The sequence below is a fragment of the Babylonia areolata genome, chromosome 21 (assembly GCF_041734735.1).
Source record: "Babylonia areolata isolate BAREFJ2019XMU chromosome 21, ASM4173473v1, whole genome shotgun sequence".
NCBI lineage: Eukaryota > Metazoa > Mollusca > Gastropoda > Neogastropoda > Buccinidae > Babylonia > Babylonia areolata.
In genome coordinates, this window is record NC_134896.1 from 2,224,931 (window position 1) to 2,247,430 (window position 22,500).

Here is a 22,500-nt window from a genome sequence, read left to right on the forward strand (position 1 = left end):
ACAAGCCCTATCAGGGTGGATTTCGTTTTACATAATTTTGCCAGAGAACAACACTCTCGTTGCCATGGGTTCTTTTTCAGTGCGCCAAGTGCGTGCTACACACGGGACCTCGGTTTATCGTCGCATTCGAAAGACTAGACGCTCGTTTTGATTTTCCAGTCAAACTTGGGAGAAAGGGCGAGAGCTAGATTCGAACCCACACCCTCACGGACTCCTGTATTGGCAGCTGAGCGTCTTAACCATTCTGCCAGCCTCCTCAGAGAGATAGAACACACGTGGTGGTGTATAGCAAATACCACAGGTGGTTCATATTTTCCCATTGTCGTTCTGCTTTCCTCCCTTATACACTTTATCATCGCCGTGTATTAATAATCAAATGTGGTATTTGATCAAAGGTATTGGTGTGCAGACTATTCTGGTGGTGGTGGTGGTGGTGTGTCCATCGAGATCGATGATGACCATCGTTGTCATCCAGCTGGGGGATGGGGGGAGGGTGGTGGTTTGGGGGGTGGGGGGTGCTCATGAATCTATCTGTGAATGCGCAGATGGCTGAATAGTCCAATCTGCGCACGAAATGTTCGCAGACAGTTGGGGCAGACAAAGACAGGCATATCATTGTCAGGGAGCTTGTTTGCCCGTGACTTTCTGGCCTGCCTCTTCTGAACAGCTGCAGCAGTCCTGTTGGCCTCACACAACTTGGCGCCTTTGTGCACAGCAGCGCGCCAATTGTCACGGTCCACTGCAGATTCCTCCCAGGAGTCAGGGTTGATAGCGAACGCTTTCAGAGAGACTTTCAGAGTATCTCTGAAGCGCTTCTTCTGACCTCCGTGTGATCTCTTCCCTTGTTGCAGCTCGCCATAAAAGAGCCTTTTGGGCAGCCGATGGTCTGGCATGCGCGCCACGTGTCCAGCCCAGCGAAGCTGGGACTGCATCAGGATGGTGAAGATGCTGGGAAGGGTGGCTTTTGCGAGCACCTCTGTGTCTGGGGCCCTGTCTTGCCACTTGATGTTCAGTAGCTTCCTGAGGCATGCTGTGTGGAAGTGGTTCAGCTTCTTGGCATGTCGTTGGTACACTGTCCAAGTTTCGCAGGCGTACAGTAGTGTGGGGAGAACTACTGCTCTGTAGACCTTTAGCTTGGTCTCAAGACTAATGCCTCTTCTGTTCCAGACATTTGCATTGAGTCTACCAAAAGTTGCGCTTGCTCTTGCAATCCTGACATTCACTTCATCGTCGATGGTCGCATTTCGTGACTGTGCTGCCAAGGTATGTGAACCGCTCCACCGCACTGAGTCTCTGACCGTTGACTGTGATGTTGGGCTCAACGTAGGGTTTCCCTGGGGCTGGCTGATGGAGAACTTCAGTTTTCCTCGTGCTGATGGTAAGGCCGAAGTTCCTGCTGGCAGTGGCAAACTTGTCGGCGCTGAGGTGCATGTCAGCTTCAGATCCAGCGTTGAGGGCACAATCATCAGCAAACAAAAAGTCTCTGATGATGTCTGTCATGACCTTCGTTTTTGCTTGAAGCCTTCTGAGGCTAAACAGCTTGCTATCTGTTCGGTACTTTAGGCCGATTCCAACATCGCCATCTCTGAAGGCATCAGTAAGCATTGCAGAGAACATGAGGCTGAACAGCGTTGGAGCCAGGATGCAGCCTTGCTTGACACCAAAAGGAGCAGATGTTTCGCCATTGCCCTGGACTCGAGCCTGCATGCCTTCATGGAATTGGCTGACCAAGGAAATAAATTTCCGAGGGCATCCGTACTTGGCCATGATCTTCCACAGTCCCTCTCTACTCACGGTGTTGAAGGCCTTGGTGAGGTCGACATAGGTGGAGAACAGATCAGCATTTTGCTCCTGATATTTCTCTTGCAGCTGCCTTGCAGCAAACACCATGTCGGTGGTTCCGCGCTCTTTCCGGAATCCACATTGGCTCTCAGGCAAATTACCTTGATCAAGGTGTGCTGTGAGGCGGTTTAGTAGGATCCTGGCAAGTATCTTGCCTGCGATGGAGAGCAAGGAAATGCCCCGATGGTTATCACATGCTTGCCGGTTCCCCTTTCGCTTGTACAAGTGAATGATAGATGCATCTTTGAAATCCTGGGGGATCGTCTCTTCTTTCCACATGAGTGAGTACAGCTGATAGAGCTTCTCAGTCAGCACAGTGCCTCTATCCTTGTAGACCTCTGCTGGTATGGAGTCTGAGCCAGATGCTTTGCCACTGGATAGCAGACGGATTGCTTTCTGGGTCTCAAGAAGTGTTGGCGGATCGTCCAGTGCTTCGTTGATGGGGACTTGTGGGAGACGGTCTATGGCTTCATCATTTATGGAGGAAGGGCGATTTAAGACACTGTTGAAGTGCTCAGCCCATCGTTCGAGAATGTTCTCCTTCTCGGTGATCAAGGTATTCCCATCTGCACTGAGGAGGGGGGATGATCCTGAGGATGTGGGGCCGTAAACTTCTTTTAAGGCATCATAGAACCTCTTCATATCGTGCCTGTCAACATATCCCTGGATCTCATCAGCTTTGTCACTCAGCCACTTATCCTGCATCTGGCGTAACTTTTGCTGAACAGTCCTGCGGATGGCATTGTACGCATCCTTTTTTGATGTGGACTTTGGGTTGCTCAGGTAGGCTTGATGCAGACGGCGTTTCTCATCCAGAAGCTGCTTGATTTCATCACAGTTTTCATCAAACCAGTCTTTGTGCTTTCTGGTCATGGGTCCCAGGGTCTCAGAAGCTGTACTATAGATCAGCTCACGCAGGGTCCTCCAGTCAGACTCCACATGCTGGTTGTCCAGAGAGGCGGATTCCAGACTATTCACGCTACTACTGAAAGATGCCGTGGTACGCACTGCCGTGTTTGTGTGAATAGTGGCTTGTGCATGGCTTGCGTGGCTTCGCTTATAGTTAATTTCCAGTATCAGGTATCTTTTCTGAGTTTTCCTGTCTCTTAATTATGAAATTTTCGTTTGCTTACATGCCTTTATATCACATTTAATAATTACGTCTTCATAAGGATAAGACCGACACGACAGAAATATATGTATGATGTGAAGAAATGGCTTGCTTTATATAAACTTGTTTCGATTGTCCAAAAACAATATTCATCATTTCCCCCTTTAGAATGGAACTGTTTCGACGGTCTAACATCTTGTTCTCCTATACTGTCGGAATTTACTGATGATAATAGATATCACTTGTAAAACACGATTATCATACTGACGTGGAAAAATACAGGAATACATGCGTCAAATTCGTTAATTTAATTATTGCTCGTGTGCCTTATACCACTTCATTCTGTTTCTGACTTTGTACAACTTCTGTTGTATGTGTTAAAGCCAGTCTTTCAGAGGGTTTTGTTCACACGCTGTTTTTACTTATTTGATTCAGTTTCTGGCTGTTTCACATTCTGGATTATGTTTCTGCTCCTTTGTATCAGTTTTGCTATCCGGCAGTTTGCTTTTTTATTTCCACAGGATTAGGCTTCTTTTACCAAATTTGTGCTTGTGTGCAAACGCTTGGAGTTTTTTTTGCCTACTCCATATATCTTGAATACAGAGTCTGTGCATAGTTTCTAGTGTAGTCATGTGAACGTGAACAAGGCAGCATAGTTTTTAGTGTAGTCATGTGAACGTGAACAAGGCAGCATAGTTTTTAGTGTAGTCATGTGAACGTGAACGAGGCAGCATAGTTTTTGGTGTAGTCATGTGAACGTGAACAAGGCAGCATAGTTTCTAGTGTAGTCATGTGAACGTGAACAAGGCAGCATAGTTTTTGGTTGGATTTTTTATATAAAATATTTAAAGCCGTAGAACTTACGCCATTTGAACATCATTTGTTCGAGAGAGAGAGAGAGAGAGTTGTGCAGCTATGAATCGGTTGCGCGTGTGTGTTTGTGCGCGCACGCGTATATGTGTGTGTTTGTGCGTGAGCTATGTTTACATATGCACAGTGACAGTAAGTCTGACTCATTGCACAACTCTGTACTTCAGGCACAATGTAATCATAATAAGCAGATTATGTGTATCATCCATCTCCTCCACACAAAAAAACCTGTTTATAATATGATACCAGCACAATCATTATCATAGAAAATACGCACCAAAGAACTGTTTTGTCCTTTTCATCATTTTGTGTTCAGAACATGCAGATGTTAATGGTCTGAACTTCCTGTACGGCAAACATTGGTACAGCTCCCCGGCCGTTGTTGATGACAGAGAGTGTCAGTTAGCACGAGTCGTGTCATCATTATTATCCTCGGTGTCTGGGTCATGATTTGTGGGCTTGATACCGTGTACAGAACACTCGCACCCTGCAAAACTGCTCGTCACGACGAAGAAGTTGTTTAATTCCAAAATAAAGACTGCAACAAAATGGGAGAAGAACAGAAAGAAGGATTACGGTACTGAGCTATCTTTGGGTTAATAAAGGATTTTTTTTTTCAAAACAGTGTGGAAAAAAACAAATGTTAGTCCGATATGGAAATTGAATGGACTGATTACTGACGTGACTTTCAGAACTTTTCAGATTAAGTATGTATAGTGTATAACTGTTTGGGTTTGTTTTTGTTTTTGTTTTTTTTTTTTTCATTTGTTTGTTCCTTTTGTTTTGTTTGTTGGTTGTAGTGCTGATTAAAAACGCTATCATTCGCCAGTCATACATGTGTCAATGTTTATTCACGTCGCGGAATATATTATATTCTTGTATTAACTGAAAGAAAGGGTGGCAATACAAGGGCATCCAGGAGTCATGACCTGGGTGCGGCCCGGCCCCCTTAGAGTGGAAGGAGTTCAGGGCCGAAACACTTGACTTGGGGGGGCTTCTTCTCTGAAGTCTGGTCACGTTGCGGAATATATTATATTCTTGAATTAACTGAAACCTGCTGCCTAAAATATGAATGAACAGTATCAGTAACTCAAGGAGGCGTCACTGCGTTCGGACAAATCCATATGCATGAACAATCTACGTGAAGCTTATTCAGCGTGTTATTGCCAGTTTACATTAAGTTTACAAATGACAAATTTGACCTATCTCATGGTACCCTGAATGAAACTACAACCGTAATTTAAACCACCAGCTTATAACACACTTAACAAAACACAGAGGGAAACATCATCCTCAAAAATGAATTTGCAGTATCCAATTTTTATTGAACAATAACCGTAAAAAATATCATACTAATACTAATAACCGTTTAGGAGAAAACCGGTGGAGTGTGCTTCTCACATTCTGGCTTTCAGCGTGAAGACAGAGTGGGGTGGAAGCGCGAGAGGGTCTAAAAGGAATTCTGATAACTTTTCAGAACTATTCTTTCCACAGTGGCCTCACGCTACCGCCAGAAGGCCAAGATGCTGACCATGGGAATCTCCTGCTCCAACTGAGGGGTGCGGGAGAGAGGGATGGGGCGGGGGTCTCACCTCTTCCTCACCTGCCATCACGTCATCAGCCTGGAGGTCGGAGACTGACGCTGTGTTGGAATCCTTTTTGTGGAGATGTCTGTCTTTAACAGCGTTTTCGCCGCATCAGTATTATTTTGACCTGGTTTTCAGAAGCGTGTTCGGTCGCTGTTTAGCGGTTGGGTTTGTTTCTTTTAGACGTTTTGTTGTTTTGTTTTTAAGTGGGGGAGAAGTCGTTTGAACTCTGTTTTTGTATCAATTTGAAAACCGGTTTGATCAACAGAAGAAAATATTTAAGTCAGGATCTTAATGTCTATTTTTGATGAATGTTTTGTATAAAAAGTAATTGTCAATTATCGTGTGTGAAAAAAAATTGTGTTACTTTTGTCCGTCCGGTTTTTTCGTACAGTCAGATGAATATACTGCATTTTGATGAAAAATATATTGTGTATATATTCCTGTAAATCATCCTTAATTGCTTTTCATTTGTTTCCTGCAGTTGCAGACCAAAATAAACTTTATACTGGAACTCAGCGTTTTCTTCTTCTTGTTACTACTGGCGCATGCAAAAGTATGTTCACATTCACGCCCTCACAAACACGCAGGATGCAACAACAAGCACATGAATCGTTTGCAGTTTGTAAAGATTTATCCAAATGAATTAAGCGTTCAAATCATGGCGCGACGGAAAACCATACTCCAAAAATCGATAACAATAATAAGATTCCTAAATATATATAGCTCTTGGCACATAATGTTCACGATATAGTAAGTCAGTGAAGTCGTATGGAACTAGTGAGGCAAATTCGTGACCCATTACGTTATCAACGATATCGCATAACAACGTAAATGACAACATATATTCCATTAAAGCCATCAGACTGTAAAAGTCTTATACAGTAACTAAATGATATGTAGAATTCTGAATAAGAATAATAAAGAAACTAGGAAATACAACGATTTTAATGATGAATAACAAATGATAAATGATATAGAAATTCCAAATTTAAGTTTGTAATTTTTGCCCCCCCCCCCCCCTCTCTCTCTCTCTCTCTCTCTCTCTCTTCTTATTGTGATACTCCACTGTTTCGTCTGAAATATTTCAAGGAAAATGGGTGAGCTATTTTATAAGCGGGTTTGTTGTTTTTTATATGAGCATTTCTCTTCAGAAGAACTATCACCCCGGACGCAGTTTTTTCGACAAAACTGAGCATTTCAGTTATTTAGGAATTTACTGCTGATGTAGAATATGATGAATTTCCCATTAGAAAACATTTCAACATTTTCCCAGAGTCCCTGCTAGCAAAAGACAAGGACTGTTTAGTTAGCAGGTATCTTTTTGTTTTACTTTTAATATATATACGAGTACAATATATTTTTCTGGGAAAGGGGGGGGGGATAGCTAGCATCCTAATGCCTTCCACTATATATCAAATTAAACACAGACTCTTTCTTTCTTTCTTTTTCAATTTGCGTTGACTTTCAGTTTGGAAGATCTTCAATGTTGGGGGGAGATAAAAACTTTAAGTGTGTTTGCACAAGAAGTTTGCAATCACATTCCAAGGGAGACAACCTCTTCTGCTTTCGGGAAATCTCACCTTAAAATCTGAGTATGCTTCAAGGGCAGGGGATAAAACCTTTTTTCGAGAATAATGTATGATATGTATATACTTTTTAAAAAATCTAACGTAGATATGAAGAGTGATGTTAAACAGTGACCAGAAATGTAAGGTAACATCCATTCAGAAATATATGGGTTGTTTTTTTTTCTTTTTAGTTTTTCCATTTAGGAAATAGCGTGTTCTTCCTGACAGACAGTCAAAAGACAAAGCTAGCATAAATCGCTTTTACTCATTGAATTCAAGTGGTGAAACTGCGGATATGAAAAATGTAGCAAAACGTTTGGATCAAAATGTGCCACACACGAATCGTGATGACAACACGCAGAAAATTATAGCATTATCTCTATGTATAGTTAGTTGTCTTGACATACACAGACATCTCTTCACAATATATTAAATCTCCAATATTTTTCGAGACTGCTATCTGCGAACTCACTTGTATATTTTGAACAGAACATTGTGATCTGAGACCAACCTCCATTTGTCGCCCTAACACACACACACACACACACACACACACACAACGCAAGTCTTGGACATTTCTTGACTCTTCGGACTTGATCGTTACCTTTGTTCAAGTGTAAGTACACAATAAAAACGTTTAAGGGCAAATTGTTTTATAAGTACAACCGTTGGAAGTCTAAGTACGTGTGCTCTGAACACTTATTCGTGCAAGCATCTACTATGCAAAGCACTAGAAAAACATACAGAACCAAATGCATGAATGAATACAAGCATAAGTAAATCAACGACTAAGCAATCAACAAATAAATGTCATATGTCACGTGAGTAAAACTTAAAAAATAAATGAAGTTTAATCAAGGCTAACGTTAACCCACTCACACCGAACTACACGACCAACACAAACCACACCAGACCACTTCCAATCCAAAACAAACTACACGACCTACACAAACCACACCAGACCACTTCCTATCCAAAACAAACTACACGACCAACACAAACCACACCAGACCACTTCCAATCCAAAACAAACTACACGACCTACACAAACCACACCAGACCAGTTCCAATCCAAAACAAACTACACGACCTACACAAACCACACCCACACCAGACCACTTCCAATCCAAAACAAACTACACGACCAACACAAACCACACCAGACCACTTCCAATCCAAAACAAACTACACGACCTACACAAACCACACCAGACCACTTCCAATCCAAAACAAACTACACGACCTACACAAACCACACCAGACCACTTCCTATCCAAACTACACGACCAACACAAACCACACCAGACCACTTCCTATCCAAAACAAACTACACGACCTACACAAACCACACCAGACCAGTTCCAATCCAAAACAAACTACACGACCTACACAAACCACACCAGACCAGTTCCAATCCAAAACAAACTACACGACCTACACAAACCACACCCACACCAGACCACTTCCAATCCAAAACACACTACACGACCTACGCAAACCACACCAGACCACTTCCAATCCAAAACACACTACACGACCTACACAAACCACACCAGACCACTTCCAATCCAAAACACACTACACGACCTACGCAAACCACACTAGACCACTTCCAATCCAAAACACACTACACGACCTACACAAACCACACCAGACCACTTCCAATCCAAAACAAACTACACGACCTACACAAACCACACCAGACCACTTCCTATCCAAAACAAACTACACGACCAACACAAACCACACCAGACCACTTCCTATCCAAAACAAACTACACGACCTACACAAACCACACCAGACCACTTCCAATCCAAAACAAACTACACGACCTACACAAACCACACCAGACCACTTCCAATCCAAAACAAACTACACGACCTACACAAACCACACCAGACCACTTCCAATCCAAAACAAACTACACGACCAACACAAACCACACCCACACCAGACCACTTCCAATCCAAAACGAATTCGTCTGAAAATCAATCCGATCCGCATGAAAAAAAAATAAAGACACTCAAACTTTGTTTTTAAACCACATAAAAGAAAACCTACCAGTAATCAGCTACGTGCACATGTTCTCAACACACACACACACACACACACACACACACACACACACAAACGCGCACAACAAAGTCCTTCAAAAAACAACAAAAGTCGTTAATAAGTTCTCCACACAAAACACCTCCTACTGATAAAGAAGAAGAAAACAACACGCAATCGACTGCATAAACAAGCTCTACCTACAAAAAAAACCTACCAATTAATAAACGAAAAATAATTAATTCATAAGAAAAACAACGGAATCGGCTGCATAAACAAGCTCTACCTACAAAAAAAAAAAAAATGCTACCCATGAAGATTTTTTTTTCGTTTTGTTTTGTTTGTGGTTGTTGTTGTTGTTGTTGTTGTTGTTTTTGGGGGGGGTTGTTGGTGGCTTTTGTTTTGTTTTGTTTTTGTGTGTTTGTTTTGTTGTTGTTGTTTTTGTTGTTGTTATTTTTGAGAAAAAAAAAAAAACACCCGGAATCGGATACATGAACAAGTTCTCAGGAGCGGCATAAACAAGTTCTGTCAATAAAAAAAAATTGAAAAAAGCCTGCCAACCAAGGAAAAAAAAAAAAAAAAAAAACCATCCGGAATCGGCTACATGAACAAGTTCTCGGGAGCGGCAAAAACAAGTTTTACCTTCAAAAAGGAGAAGAAAAAAATCCTACCAATTCAGAAAAAAATATAAAAATAAAAATAAGAAACAACCCGGAACCGGAGAAAGGGCGCTATCTACATGTACATTATTGTTGTTATCGTTATTACATGAACAAGTTCTCAGGAGCGGACGGGCGGGCCGGGGTCTGGGGGTAGACGGTCACCTGCTGTTCTTCCGGCTCGCCCTCACCGGGCTTGGATGAGGGGCGGCGCTGCGTGAAGAAACAGCGCAGCACAAGCACCTGCCCCAGCCCACAGACCAACACCACGCCACTCTGCACCACGGACCACCACGACACCATCTTGTTCAGCTGCTCCGCCAGGTGGCGCCCCACTGACTCCCTCACGCGGTACCTGCGCTGGAAGGGGCGAAGGGAAGAAGGGAGATAAGTTGTGGTGATGGTGTTTGGTTTTTGTTTGTTTTTGTGGGGTTTTTTGTTTTGTTTGTTTTTGTCGGGGGTTTTTTGGTTTTTTTGTTTGTTTTTTGGTTTGTTTTTGTTGTGTTTTTTTGTTTTGTTTTTTGTTGTTTTTTGGGGGGGTGGCTGGGGGGTATGGGGGGGGCTGATGTAATTGTGGGGCTGCATTTCATTGATTTATATCTTCTTCTGAGCTGGAAGGATGTACAAAGAAGGAAGAAAAGTTGTGGTGACGGTGTTTTTTTGTTTGTTTGGTTGGTTTGTTTGTTGTTGTTGTTGTTGTTGTTTTTTTGGGGGGTGTTGTTTGTGGGGGGCATGATGTATTTATGGGGCTGCATTTCATAAATTTCTCTCTTTCTTCTTCTGCGCTGGAAGGATGTACAGAGAAGGGAGGAAAGTTGTGGCGACGGTGGGTTTTTTGTTTTTCGGGTTTGTTTTTTTTCTTTTGTTTTGTTTTGTTTTGTTTGTTTGTTTTCTTTTGTTTTGTTTTTTGAAGTGGGGGGGGGGATTATTTGTGGGGCGGCATTTCATAGATTTCTTTCTTTCTTTCTGTCTGTCTGTCTGGCTGTCTTCTTCTATTTTTCTCCCTCCTCCTCCTCCTCCTATCCTTCTTCTCCATCTTCTTCTCACCTCTGCTGCCCCCCATCCAACCACCCACCCATCCCACTGTTGCACTCTCCCTTCCCTTCTATTCCAGGTAGGCCCACTCCCTCACCCACCTGAAAATCCAATATGGCGGAGACGGCTTCGTGGATGACGTCACAGGACATGTGGGTGGACAGCTGCACGGTGGGTTCTGTATCTCCCACCTCCTGGGCCAGAGACTTCGTGAAGGCCGACCGGATGTTGAACATCACCACCTGGCCCACACACAGACAGGGAATAAATCAATGTATGATCAAACAGAATATGGCAAGGTAAGATCAAATAATGATGATGATAATAATAATAATAATGATGATAATAATAATAATAATAATAATAATAATAATAATAATAATAATAATAATAATAAATGATAATAAAGATAATTATATAGCGCTGAATCTTGTGCAGAGACAAATCAAAGCGCTTCCGCGCCAGTCATTCACACGCATGCATAACTCTAAAACTGGAGAAACTGAAGACAAGGAAGAAGCAGGGAAGGGAGGCTATTTTGGGAAGAGGTGGGTTTTAAGGCCAGACTTGAAAGAGCTGAGTGCACAAACTTGACGAAGCGAAGGAGAAAGTTCATTCCAATTGCGAGGTCCAGAGACAGAGAAAAAACGGCGGCCAACAGTGGAGTGTTTGAATCTGGGTATGCGTAAACAGAGTGGATCCGAAGCCGATCGTTGAGACCGAGATGGAGTGTAGACGTGAAGACAGCCACAGAGACAGGAAGAGGCAGATTTCTGAATACATTTATAACATAGAGTGCTGATCTTGTACTTTATTTTGTGTGAAACAGGGAGCCAATGGAGATGTAAAAGAGGAGTGATGTGCTCAGATCTTTTCTTTCTGAGGACGAGTCGGGCAGCAGAGTTTTGTATGCGCTGAAGGGACTGAATGGATGAAGCAGGCAAACCAGACAATAGAGAGTTACAGTAGTCAAGGCGAGAGAGAATGAGAGAAACGACAAGTCTAGATGTTGTGTCGGTGGACAGATATTTCCGAATGGTAGTGATGCGCCGCAATTGACAGTAGCTGGATTGACATGTTTGACTAATAAATTTTTGCATGGACAGTGTGTTGTCAAGGACAACGGCGAGGTTCCTGACTGAACTGTAAAGAGGAATGGATGTACTGCCGGTTTGATTGTGTCAGTTGTGATGGAAGAGAGTTTTTGTTTAGTTCCTGTGATCGTTGCTTCAGTTTTGTCCACGTTCAATTGCAACTTATTTCGAGTCATACAGTTTTGAATGTCCCGGAAGCAGTCGGATGTTTCTTGCAAGAGCGGCGACAATTTTTCAGGGGTATCACTTTTCTGAAGTTGAGTGTCATCAGCATAAGAATGGTGACTGACATTATGGTGGTTGATAATTTCAGTGAGAGGAGCAGCATACGGTGTGAAGAGCACTGGGCCTAAAACAGATCCCCGTGGGACTCCATGTTCGATTTTAACGGGTTCAGACCGGAAATGATCAACAATGACAGACTGGAATCGATCAGTGAGATAAGATTTGAATCAGTTTAACTGAACAGTGCCATTGATACCAAAAGTAAAAGAAAGACGGAAAAGAAGGACTGAATGGTCTATCGTGTCAAAGGCGGCTGACAAGTCGAGAAGAGTGAGAAGGGAAATTTGCCCTGAGTCAGACACTGCCGTTCTGAGGGGGAAAATGCTGCGACAACATCCTTGATGCGGAAAGAAACAATTACACAGACAGACAGACACACACACACACACACACACACACACACACACACACACACACACACCACACACACACACACACACACACACACACACACACAGACAAAGAGAGACACAGAGAGACAGAGACAGAGAGCGAGACAGAGACAGAGAGACTGGGGTCACCTTCTCGTAGATCATGGAGTAGCGGTTGTCGAAGCAGAACTGGAACTCCCCGTTCTGAGGGGCGAAAGTGACGACGTCCTTGGTGGCCCACTGCTTCTCGTAGAGCACCATGCCGTTGGGTGTGATGATCTGCACGTGCACGTCCTTGCTGCCTCCCCGCAGCACCTGCCCCACACCGCCATGTGGGCACCATCGTCAATCAATAAAATCGTGAAGGAATGCACCCACTCCCCCCCACCCTCCGAATATGGAGTATGGCTGCCTACATGGCGGGGTGAAAACGGGCCTACACGCAATAGCCCACTCGTACCTGTGTGTGAACGTGGGGTTGCAGCGCATGAACGCAGGAGACGGAGAAGAAGAAGAAGAAAAATAAAAAGATGAAGAAGAAGATGATGATAATGATGATGATCATTATGATGATGGTGATGATGATGATGCTGATGATGAACTGATGAATGAATGACTGTATGAATGAAATACTTAGTAAACCAATAAGTACATGCAAACAAACGAAAAAGCTGGTAATTAAAAAGGATCTCGAAGATGGAATTATTTACACACACACACACACACACACACACACACACACACACACACACACACACACAGAGAGAGAGAGAGAGAGAGAGAGAGAGAGAGAGAGAGAGAGAAGGATATATATATGTATATATTATATATATAATTAGAGAGAGAGAGAGAGACTGAGATTGCGATGGTTCATTCATAAGGCCATGGCCCGTCTGAAAGGAGTGTACATGGACATTACAAAAACGTATCAAATTATGTTACATATGCACTTTGTCTTTTCAAAGCTTTATAAACAGCCAACTTCTTTACAATGTTTTCATTTGTTGGTGACAACAATACAGTCAGTCTGAATAAACATGGGTCTTTGTGTACTTGTGTGGTATAAACTGCTCTGTAAGTATCACTCAATCCAAGACAAGAACTTTCATTTGTTGATGTCAACAACACAGTTATTCCAACTAAACACGGGTCTACTGTGTACTGTGTGGTATTAACTGCTCTCTAATATCACACAATGTACTGTGTGGTATTAACTGCTGTCTAATATCACACAATGTACTGTGTGGTATTAACTGCTCTCTAATATCACACAATGTACTGTGTGGTATTAACTGCTCTCTAATATCACACAATGTACTGTGTGGTATTAACTGCTCTCTAATATCACACAATGTACTTTGTGGTATTAACTGCTGTCTAATATCACACAATGTACTTTGTGGTATTAACTGCTCTCTAATATCACACAATGTACTGTGTGGTATTAACTGCTCTCTAATATCACACAATGTACTTTGTGGTATTAACTGCTCTCTAATATCACACAATGTACTGTGTGGTATTAACTGCTGTCTAATATCACACAATGTACTTTGTGGTATTAACTGCTGTCTAATATCACACAATGTACTGTGTGGTATTAACTGCTGTCTAATATCACACAATGTACTGTGTGGTATTAACTGCTCTCTAATATCACACAATGTACTGTGTGGTATTAACTGCTCTCTAATATCACACAATGTACTGTGTGGTATTAACTGCTGTCTAATATCACACAATGTACTGTGTGGTATTAACTGCTGTCTAATACCACACAATGTACTGTGTGGTATTAACTGCTCTCTAATATCACACAATGTACTGTGTGGTATTAACTGCTGTCTAATATCACACAATGTACTGTATGGTATTAACTGCTGTCTAATATCACTCAATGTACTGTGTGGTATTAACTGCTCTCTAATATCACACAATGTACTGTGTGGCATTAACTGCTCTCTAATATCACACAATGTACTTTGTGGTATTAACTGCTGTCTAATATCACACAATGTACTTTGTGGTATTAACTGCTCTCTAATATCACACAATGTACTGTGTGGCATTAACTGCTCTCTAATATCACACAATGTACTTTGTGGTATTAACTGCTGTCTAATATCACACAATGTACTGTGTGGCATTAACTGCTCTCTAATATCACACAATGTACTGTGTGGTATTAACTGCTGTCTAATATCACACAATGTACTGTGTGGTATTAACTGCTCTCTGATATCACACAATGTACTTTGTGGTATTAACTGCTCTCTAATATCACACAATGTACTGTGTGGTATTAACTGCTCTCTAATATCACACAATGTACTTGTGTGGTATTAACTGCTCTCTAATATCACACAATCTCGGGCAAGAAGGAACCCAAAAAAACTGTTCTTCTACTGAAGATCGACATATTGGACATTTCAAATTTTGAGGATAATTATGTCTGTCGCTAGCGATTATAATGAACGTATATATCAGAAATACCAAACCTAAATTTTGTCATAATAGACTTCAAATGTCTGTCAGCATGATCAGATATATCAGTTGGAAAATACTGTATGTTATTCAACAATCTGTTAAAGTCAAATCTTTTAAAGTTTTGAACATGGCAATTCCAATTCTGCCACCAACAATCATTTTTTCATGAAACAGTTATATGAACAAAAGTGCTTATATCTTTGCCACCGTGATTCATCCAAACGTAATCCAAATCCGTACAAAATAATTCTCACATTAATTTTGACAACCGGTTTCTCAAACCTCTGTTATTCTATTCTGGCAAAATTTTATAAGTCGTATAAGGCAGCTTTTGTGTATTCATTTGAGTTAGTTTTAGCCCATACTTAATCAGAGAGAGAGAGCGTTGGAACCGATTCTGGTGGGGGGTTTTTTCCTAACGTCTTCTCCTGCTTTGAAAACGCATCTAGTCAACAACCAACCAAACATTTACGCATCAACCATCCCGGCCTCATCATCATCATCATCATATCACCCCCACCCCCCACCCCACACCCTTTCTGTCGAAGTCAGCATCGAGTTGTTTTTACCTGGTACTCAAAGAAGATTTTGTCGCTGTCGTACCAGACGTCAGAAAAACAGATCATCTGCCTCTTGGGCAGAATGTAGGTAATCTGCTGGCTGCCATGGCCCGCCACGTGTTGCACGTGTGTCAGCAACAGTCCCGTCCACAGCGCACACTGGGTGGTGAGGAGAATCAATTGCCACGGACTGCCAGCAGCTCCAAGCGACTTCATCTCTCCACCCTGCCTCTCTGTTGTTCTGCCTGCTCCACCACAGCTGCTGCTGTTGCTGCGACTGACTGAGACAGATCGAAAGAGGCCTGTTGTTGACTGAAATTAATACACAAATCTGTGCGCGACTTGAGTCGCGTGTCGAGCGCGGACTGTGCGTGCCAGCTGTCCTTTGATAGCACGTCGAACACACTACGTTTGTCCTGCCTTATATCCACGTACCCTCCACAAAAATCGAAACTGTTCGAAACGGATTACGACCCTGAGGCACGAAACGATTTTCAACATACGAATCAAGATTGAAGAATAGAGAATTTCATTTCATTTATTTTATTTTATTTCATTTATGTTTTAGGATGGTAGGATGGTGACAAGCTGTTCATATTCTGCTCAACAAATTGCAGTTCCGACGACTTGTGTACGACATGCTTAATTGTAACAGCTTGTCAAATTAGGATTAACAGCTATTCGGGTTGTTATATGAGATCGAGTTTTACCTGAAAGCAAAAACTGATTTAAAACAGTTGTGTTTTTTAAGTCCACGAAGTGTGAAGAAGACGCACTTCTTTCTTCCTCGATTACAGCTGTTGATTGGTTTTTCTCTTGTCCCACAGTGTGTGTGTGTGTGTGTGTGTGTGTGTGTGTGTGTGTGTGTGTGTGACGTGCTGATAGTTTATTGGTTGTCGTGTGTTTCAGGTTCTTTTCTTTGATGAAAATTAATACGCATAGAAATATGTCGCTGCTTTCTTTCTGATTGATCGCCGTCAGTGTTGATTCCGTCGCTACTGCTGTGTTGTTAACAATGGTGGTGTTCGGAGGGGTTTTGGTGTTGTTTTTGTGTGTTCTTTTGGTGTGTGTGTGTGTGTGAAGTCAAGTCAAGATTTTATTTCATGATGGTAAATTGAATAAGCAACAATTGCTTTTTTTACATCAAGCCATCAATGAAAATAATAATTTAAAAATAACAATAATAATAATAATAAACAAATAAAAATTAAAAAGAAGGGAAAAAATAAAGAAAAATAAGAGAGAGAGAGAGAGAGAGAGAGAGAGAGAGAGAGAGAGAGAGAGAGAGAGAAGAAACAAGCAGATGAAGAGCAACAATAACAACAAAATGCATATATATAAACAAGAATATTGTGATAAAGAAATACACAATTGCATTTCCATTTCACACACACACACACACACACACACACACACACACACACACACACACACACACACACCAACCACTGAACACAAATTCTCGGACACAATTACACCATGCCCATCCCATCCACATGCACATGTTCCCCCATATAGTGCCAATCCTTGTCAACACAAGCATATACAAAACATTTCACAATTAATAGGAAACTAACAGATCAAAATTTGTATTACTGTTAATTATTTTCAATGAGGTGATTCTTCAGATTTTTGTTGAACACGTGAGTGAGTGGGAGATTATTCCAAAAATTTCCACCAGAATACAGAAAGCTCGTTTCTTGGTCTGGGTATGCAGAGCATGTGGTTGTGTCTGTGTTCATTAGTTTTAATAGTGTCTGCAATCTTTTTTGGAGCATTTCCATACATAACATTATGCATGCAAACAGCTTTGTTGAAGTACAACCTGTTGTGAAAAGATAATATATTAAGTTGTTTATAGTCCATTGGGGTCAGGGAGTTCGGTTTTAACAATACTATTTTCAGTGCTCTTTTATACATACGGTGAATAAACTTTAAATAAAGTTTGAGAGGCTACAGATGTCCCATAAAGCTGACGCATAATCCATTACTGGCAGAATATGTGCACAGAAGAAGAGCTTTCGTGAATGGACATTAAGGATCTTTTTGATTTTTGCTAGTTGAAGTATTCTATTTGAGAGACGTTTAAGTACTTCGTATGATCAGTCCAAGATAGATCCTTGTCAATAATGACACCCAGAATTTTATGTGAATCTACATCTTCAATTTTATTGACGCCTAGGATTAGTGGTTTCAAGTTATGTTTCCTTTTTTGTCTTTTTTGTCGTACACATACATACATGCACTTCGTTTTCTGAGCATTCAAAGACATGTGATTCAAGTGTGTCCAGTCATTAAGTTTCTGAATATCATCTTGGAGTTCATTAGTTAGTTTACTGGCGTCCGAATTGCTTGAATGTAAGGATGTGTCATCTGCAAATCTGCAAACATTTCACATTTACATTTCATATAACAAGGTAAGTCATTAACATAAGTGGAGAATAAAATTGGCCCTAAGATGGATCCCTGTGGTACTCCATGTTTAATAGATGTAAAATTTGAGGTTTGATTATTTATTGTTATTAACTGCTTCCTATCAGAAAGAAAAGATTGTATAAGGTGAATATACTCTGGTGGTAATTTATAAGCTTCTAATTTACGTAGTAACAAGGAGTGATTGATTACATCAAAAGCTTTTTCAAAATCTGTGAAAAGGAGACCTGTGAATTTTTCATTTATGTTATGTAGAAGACTGTCAGTGAGTTGTATGAGGGCTGTATGACAAGAATGATCTTTACGGAAACCAGACTGGTCTTCATGGATTAGGTCGTAGTCAAAGAGATAAGAATATATACATTTTTGCAAATGTTTTTCAATGGGTTTAGACAGAGCAGACAAGACAGAAATTGGCCTATAGTTAGACGGATCAGAAAAATCACCTGATTTGTACAGTGAGTATCTACAATAACAGGGGAAGAAAGCTTTAATATCTGTCCATCTAACCCGTCCAAATCTCGTGTGCCAGATTGTTTTAGTTGTGATAGGCTTTGACATACATCCAAGACAGTCATTGGTTGAAGACTAAATGGAGCATGAATTTTCTTTGAGTCAATGTACTGTTTTAGAATACAGAGGTCATTTTCACTGGTATAATTTTTTCAGCAGTGGTTGCAAAATGATTATTTAACTGATCTGCTGTTGCATCAGTGATGCTTTGTTGTCTTTTCCCCACATGTTTATTGTTCAACTTGTTGATGGCTTTCCAAATTAGACGAGAATCTTTTGTATTGATTAACATTTTATGAAAATAGTTATATTTCGATTTACGTTTCATGGTGTTTACTTTATTCTTTGTTTCTTATATTGTTCATTTGATCCATACATCTTCAAATAATCTCTATAATGAATTTCAATGTCAATTTCTTTTGTTATCCATGACGGTTTTGTTTCTTGTCTAACTCTTTTCCTAATAAATGGTGCATGTTTGTTATATACAGAAGAGAATGTATTTATCCAAAATTCGACAGCTTCATCAGGATCTCTTAACTGATATAGGCTACATAATCTAAAGATGAGTTTGCTAAATCCGAGAGAAAATCATCATCTTTAAAGTTCTTAAAACTTCTATAAAATATAGTTTTATGTCCTACCTTTGGAATTTTAACACGATTCTTAAACCAGGTGAGACAGACTGGGAAATGATCACTACTACCACAAGGTGGAACACATACCTCTACAATGTGTTGTTTTGTGGTTGTGTAAATGTGATCTGTTAAGGTATTTGTGTTTTCAGTAATGCGTGTTGGTCTGTCGATTAATTGTTCTAAACCATGCATAGAGAAATTATGGTGCCACTTTGGTTTTGGTTTAAGCAAATCTATATTGAAATCACCTAGAATAATAGTTTCGTAATTTAACATTATCACCTCATCCGTTACAGAACTAAATCTATCCTCCCATTCTACATTTTCTGATGGATTTCTGTATACAAACCCCACTATAAGAGTATTATTACCATTAATCTTAATATCTACCCAAACTGATTCTACATCATAAACCTCAAGACTGTTTAATCTTTTACATCTTAATGTGGAAGCAAAATACAAAAGTAAACCAGTAGTTTTGGGCTTAGTTGGATCTGAGCGGATAATTTGGTACCCTGTGTATGTGTGTGTGTGTGTGTAGATCAGTGTGTGAAGGGTAAATGCAGAGAACGAGTTAGGAAGCCCACACTCGTATGTGACGATTGACGTGACTGACTGCAAAATGAAACGTCACAAGTACAATGTAACTCCTCCTTCTACTACTGCTACTGCTACTGCTACTATTACTTTTCGTCTTCTTCTTCCTCCTTCTTCTTCTATAAAACAAATTAATGAAAATCACAAGCACATTAAACCATCTCTCCTCCTCCTCCTCCTCCTTCTTCTCCTCCTCCTTTTTCTCCTTATCTTCCCAACACCACGTGGTACCACTCCCTCTCGTGGCTCCCACACCCTTCCCCGTCAGTTCCTCCTCTTCTTCCTCTTCGTTGTCCCCACGTTACACTCAGTCAATCAGTGCCTGTCCCCAACCCCGCCCCCCGCCCCCTCCGTCCGCCCCACACAGTCTGAATGCAGTCGCTGTTTTCACTTGCCAAGCCGGCTCTGTCTCTGTCTCTGTCTGTCTATCTTTGTCTCTGCCTTTGTGTGTGTGTGTGTGTGTGTGTGTGTGTGTGTGTGTGTGTGTGTCTTTCTGTCTGTCTGTCTGTCTCTGTCTGTGTCTTTGTGTGTGTGCGTGCGTGCGTGTGTGCGTGCGTGCGTGTGTGTGTGTGTGTGTGTGTGTGTGTATGTGTGTGTCCGACTGTCAGCCAGTCAGTCAGTCTGTCTGTCTGTTTGTCTGTATCTGTCTTTGTCTTTGATTCTGTTTCTGGCTTTCTGTCTGTCTGTCTGTCTATCTCTGTCTCTGTCTGTGTGCCTGTCCCTGTCTCTGTATCTGTCTCTCAGTTCCCCCAGAACAGGTCAAACTGGTAGGTCTGCAGACATATATACATGTCTGTGTCTGTGGAAACCAGTCACACATTGTGCTTGGTACGTTTCATTTTGCAGTCAGTCACGTCAATCGTCACGTTAGAGTGTGGGCTTCCTAACTCGTTCTCTGCATTCATCCTTCACACACTGATCTACACACACACACACACACACACACACACACACACACACACACACACACACACACACACACACACACACACACACACACAAAGGCAGAGACAAAGATAGAGACAGTGAAAACAGCGACTGCATTCAGACTGTGTGGGGCGGACGGAGGGGGCGGGGGGCGGGGTTGGGGACAGGTACTGATTGACTGAGTGTAACGTGGGGACAACGAAGAGGAAGAAGAGGAGGAATTGACGGGGAAGGGGGTGGGGGACACGAGAGGGAGTGGTACCACGTGGTGTTGGGAAGAGAAGGAGAAAAAGGAGGAGGAGAAGAAGGAGGAGGAGGAGGAGGAGGCATAATCTGCTTGTAAGAGAAGGTGTACTGTGAAGAAGAAGAAAGAGGAGGAGGAGGAGGAGAGATAGTTTAATGTGCTTGTGATTTTCATTAATTTGTTTTATAGAAGGAGGAAGAAGAAGACGAAAAGTAGTAGTAGTGGTATCAGTAGTAGTAGTTGTAGTAGTAGGAGGAGGAGGAGGAGTTACATTGTACTTGTGACGTTTCATTTTGCAGTCAGTCACGTCAATCGTGAATACGAGTGTGGGCTTCCTAACTCGTTCTCTGCGTTCACCCTTCACACACTGCATGTGTATGTACATGTCTGTGTCTGTGGAAACCTGTCACACAGCATTTGAACGGCGTGACTCTGTGTCTGCTTCAACAGGCCCTGCTGACCGTGCTTCGACTGTACGTGTTTACAACAACAACAACAACAACAAGACAACACAACGACGACAACAGCAGTTCAGCAATAACAGCAACAACAAGACAATGGAAGACGAAGACACAATGACGGCAATAACAACAACAGCAACAACATCATCAAAACAAAACAATAACAATACAACGACGATGACAACAGCAACAGCAACACGACGACAACAAGACGACGACGATGTCAACAATAACAACAACAAGATGAAGACAACAACGACGACAACAATAAATACAACAAGACAACGACGACGACAACAATAGCAACAACAGCTGCAGCAACAACAACAATGCAGATTGACACTGAAAACTCCCGGGCTGAAAGTTCGTGGCATTTACACCATAAAGTTCAACATACATGCATTAAGTAGGTATATACGAACAGGCGTGCACACACACACACACACACACACGCGCGCGCGCGCGCGCGCGCTGTGAGCAGCAGAAACCCAAGAAGCACGTTGGTCAATAAGCTGGTATGTGAAACAGAAGAAGAGTATTTTGACAGACCGGTATTTTTTGTTTGTCAGTTAGTTTTTTTCTTTCTTCTTGTTGACTCACTTGTGTAAACAAAGTGAGTCTATGTTTTAACCCGGTGTTCGGTTGTCTCTGTGTGTGTGTGTGTGTGTCCGTGGTAAACTTTAACATTGACATTTTCTCTGCAAATACTTTGTTAGTTGACACCAAATTAGGCATAAAAATAGGAAAAATTCAGTTCTTTACAGTCATCTTGTTTAAAACAATATTGCACTTCTGGGATGGGCACAAAAAAATAAAAAATGAAGCCTAATTATATGCAAACTGCATTTACTGTTATATTTATATTTTTTGTATTCTCTAAACTTGGCACTTTGATCTGATATTCTGACCCAACAACAAGAGCAGTCATTATTATCATTTTTTGTTCAAACAGGAACTTCTTTTGCTAAGCATGGAAGTTTTATTTATTTGCAAACGTGTTGGTGCAGATAGAAAAAAAGGGAAATTACTCTGTAATTAATGCTAGGGGACTTAATTTGCTTTAAACTAATCTTTCTCATCTTAAACATTACATTTTGAAATTATACTCAATACATGAAAAGCTTGGATTTTTTTTCTTTTTTTTAAGTGTATCACAAGTGAGTC

General features: G+C 41.3%; 2 protein-coding genes across 8 annotated transcripts in view; one reads left to right on the plus strand and one right to left on the minus strand.

The window, feature by feature from the left end:
* The window catches only part of LOC143296215 (uncharacterized), a 22,502-nt gene extending 16,574 nt beyond the window's left edge, over positions 1 to 5,928 (plus strand). The window contains exons 6-7 of one of the 2 annotated variants that reach the window (XM_076608034.1): positions 2,725 to 2,842; positions 5,301 to 5,928. In XM_076608034.1, coding sequence (XP_076464149.1) covers positions 2,725 to 2,831 — 107 coding nt within the window. In that variant the 3' untranslated portion in view covers positions 2,832 to 2,842; positions 5,301 to 5,928. The remainder of the gene's footprint in view (positions 1 to 2,724; positions 2,843 to 5,300) is intronic. The other variant, XM_076608033.1, reaches the window with a different exon arrangement.
* A 104-nt stretch (positions 5,929 to 6,032) lies between these two features.
* LOC143296299 (transmembrane emp24 domain-containing protein 7-like) overlaps positions 6,033 to 22,500 on the minus strand; it is a 20,308-nt gene continuing 3,840 nt past the window's right edge. The window contains exons 2-7 of one of the 6 annotated variants that reach the window (XR_013057121.1): positions 15,533 to 15,804; positions 12,627 to 12,791; positions 10,828 to 10,968; positions 8,617 to 10,051; positions 8,268 to 8,414; positions 6,033 to 8,223 (exon numbers count right to left, since the gene is read on the minus strand). Coding sequence is in view for 1 of the 6 variants with exons in the window: in XM_076608150.1 (XP_076464265.1) it covers positions 9,797 to 10,051; positions 10,828 to 10,968; positions 12,627 to 12,791; positions 15,533 to 15,739 (768 nt within the window). In the remaining 5 variants the exon portion in view is untranslated. Of the gene's footprint in view, positions 8,415 to 8,575; positions 10,052 to 10,827; positions 10,969 to 12,626; positions 12,792 to 15,532; positions 15,805 to 22,500 lie in introns of those variants that run through there. The other 5 variants (XR_013057123.1, XR_013057122.1, XR_013057120.1 and 2 more) reach the window with 5 other exon arrangements.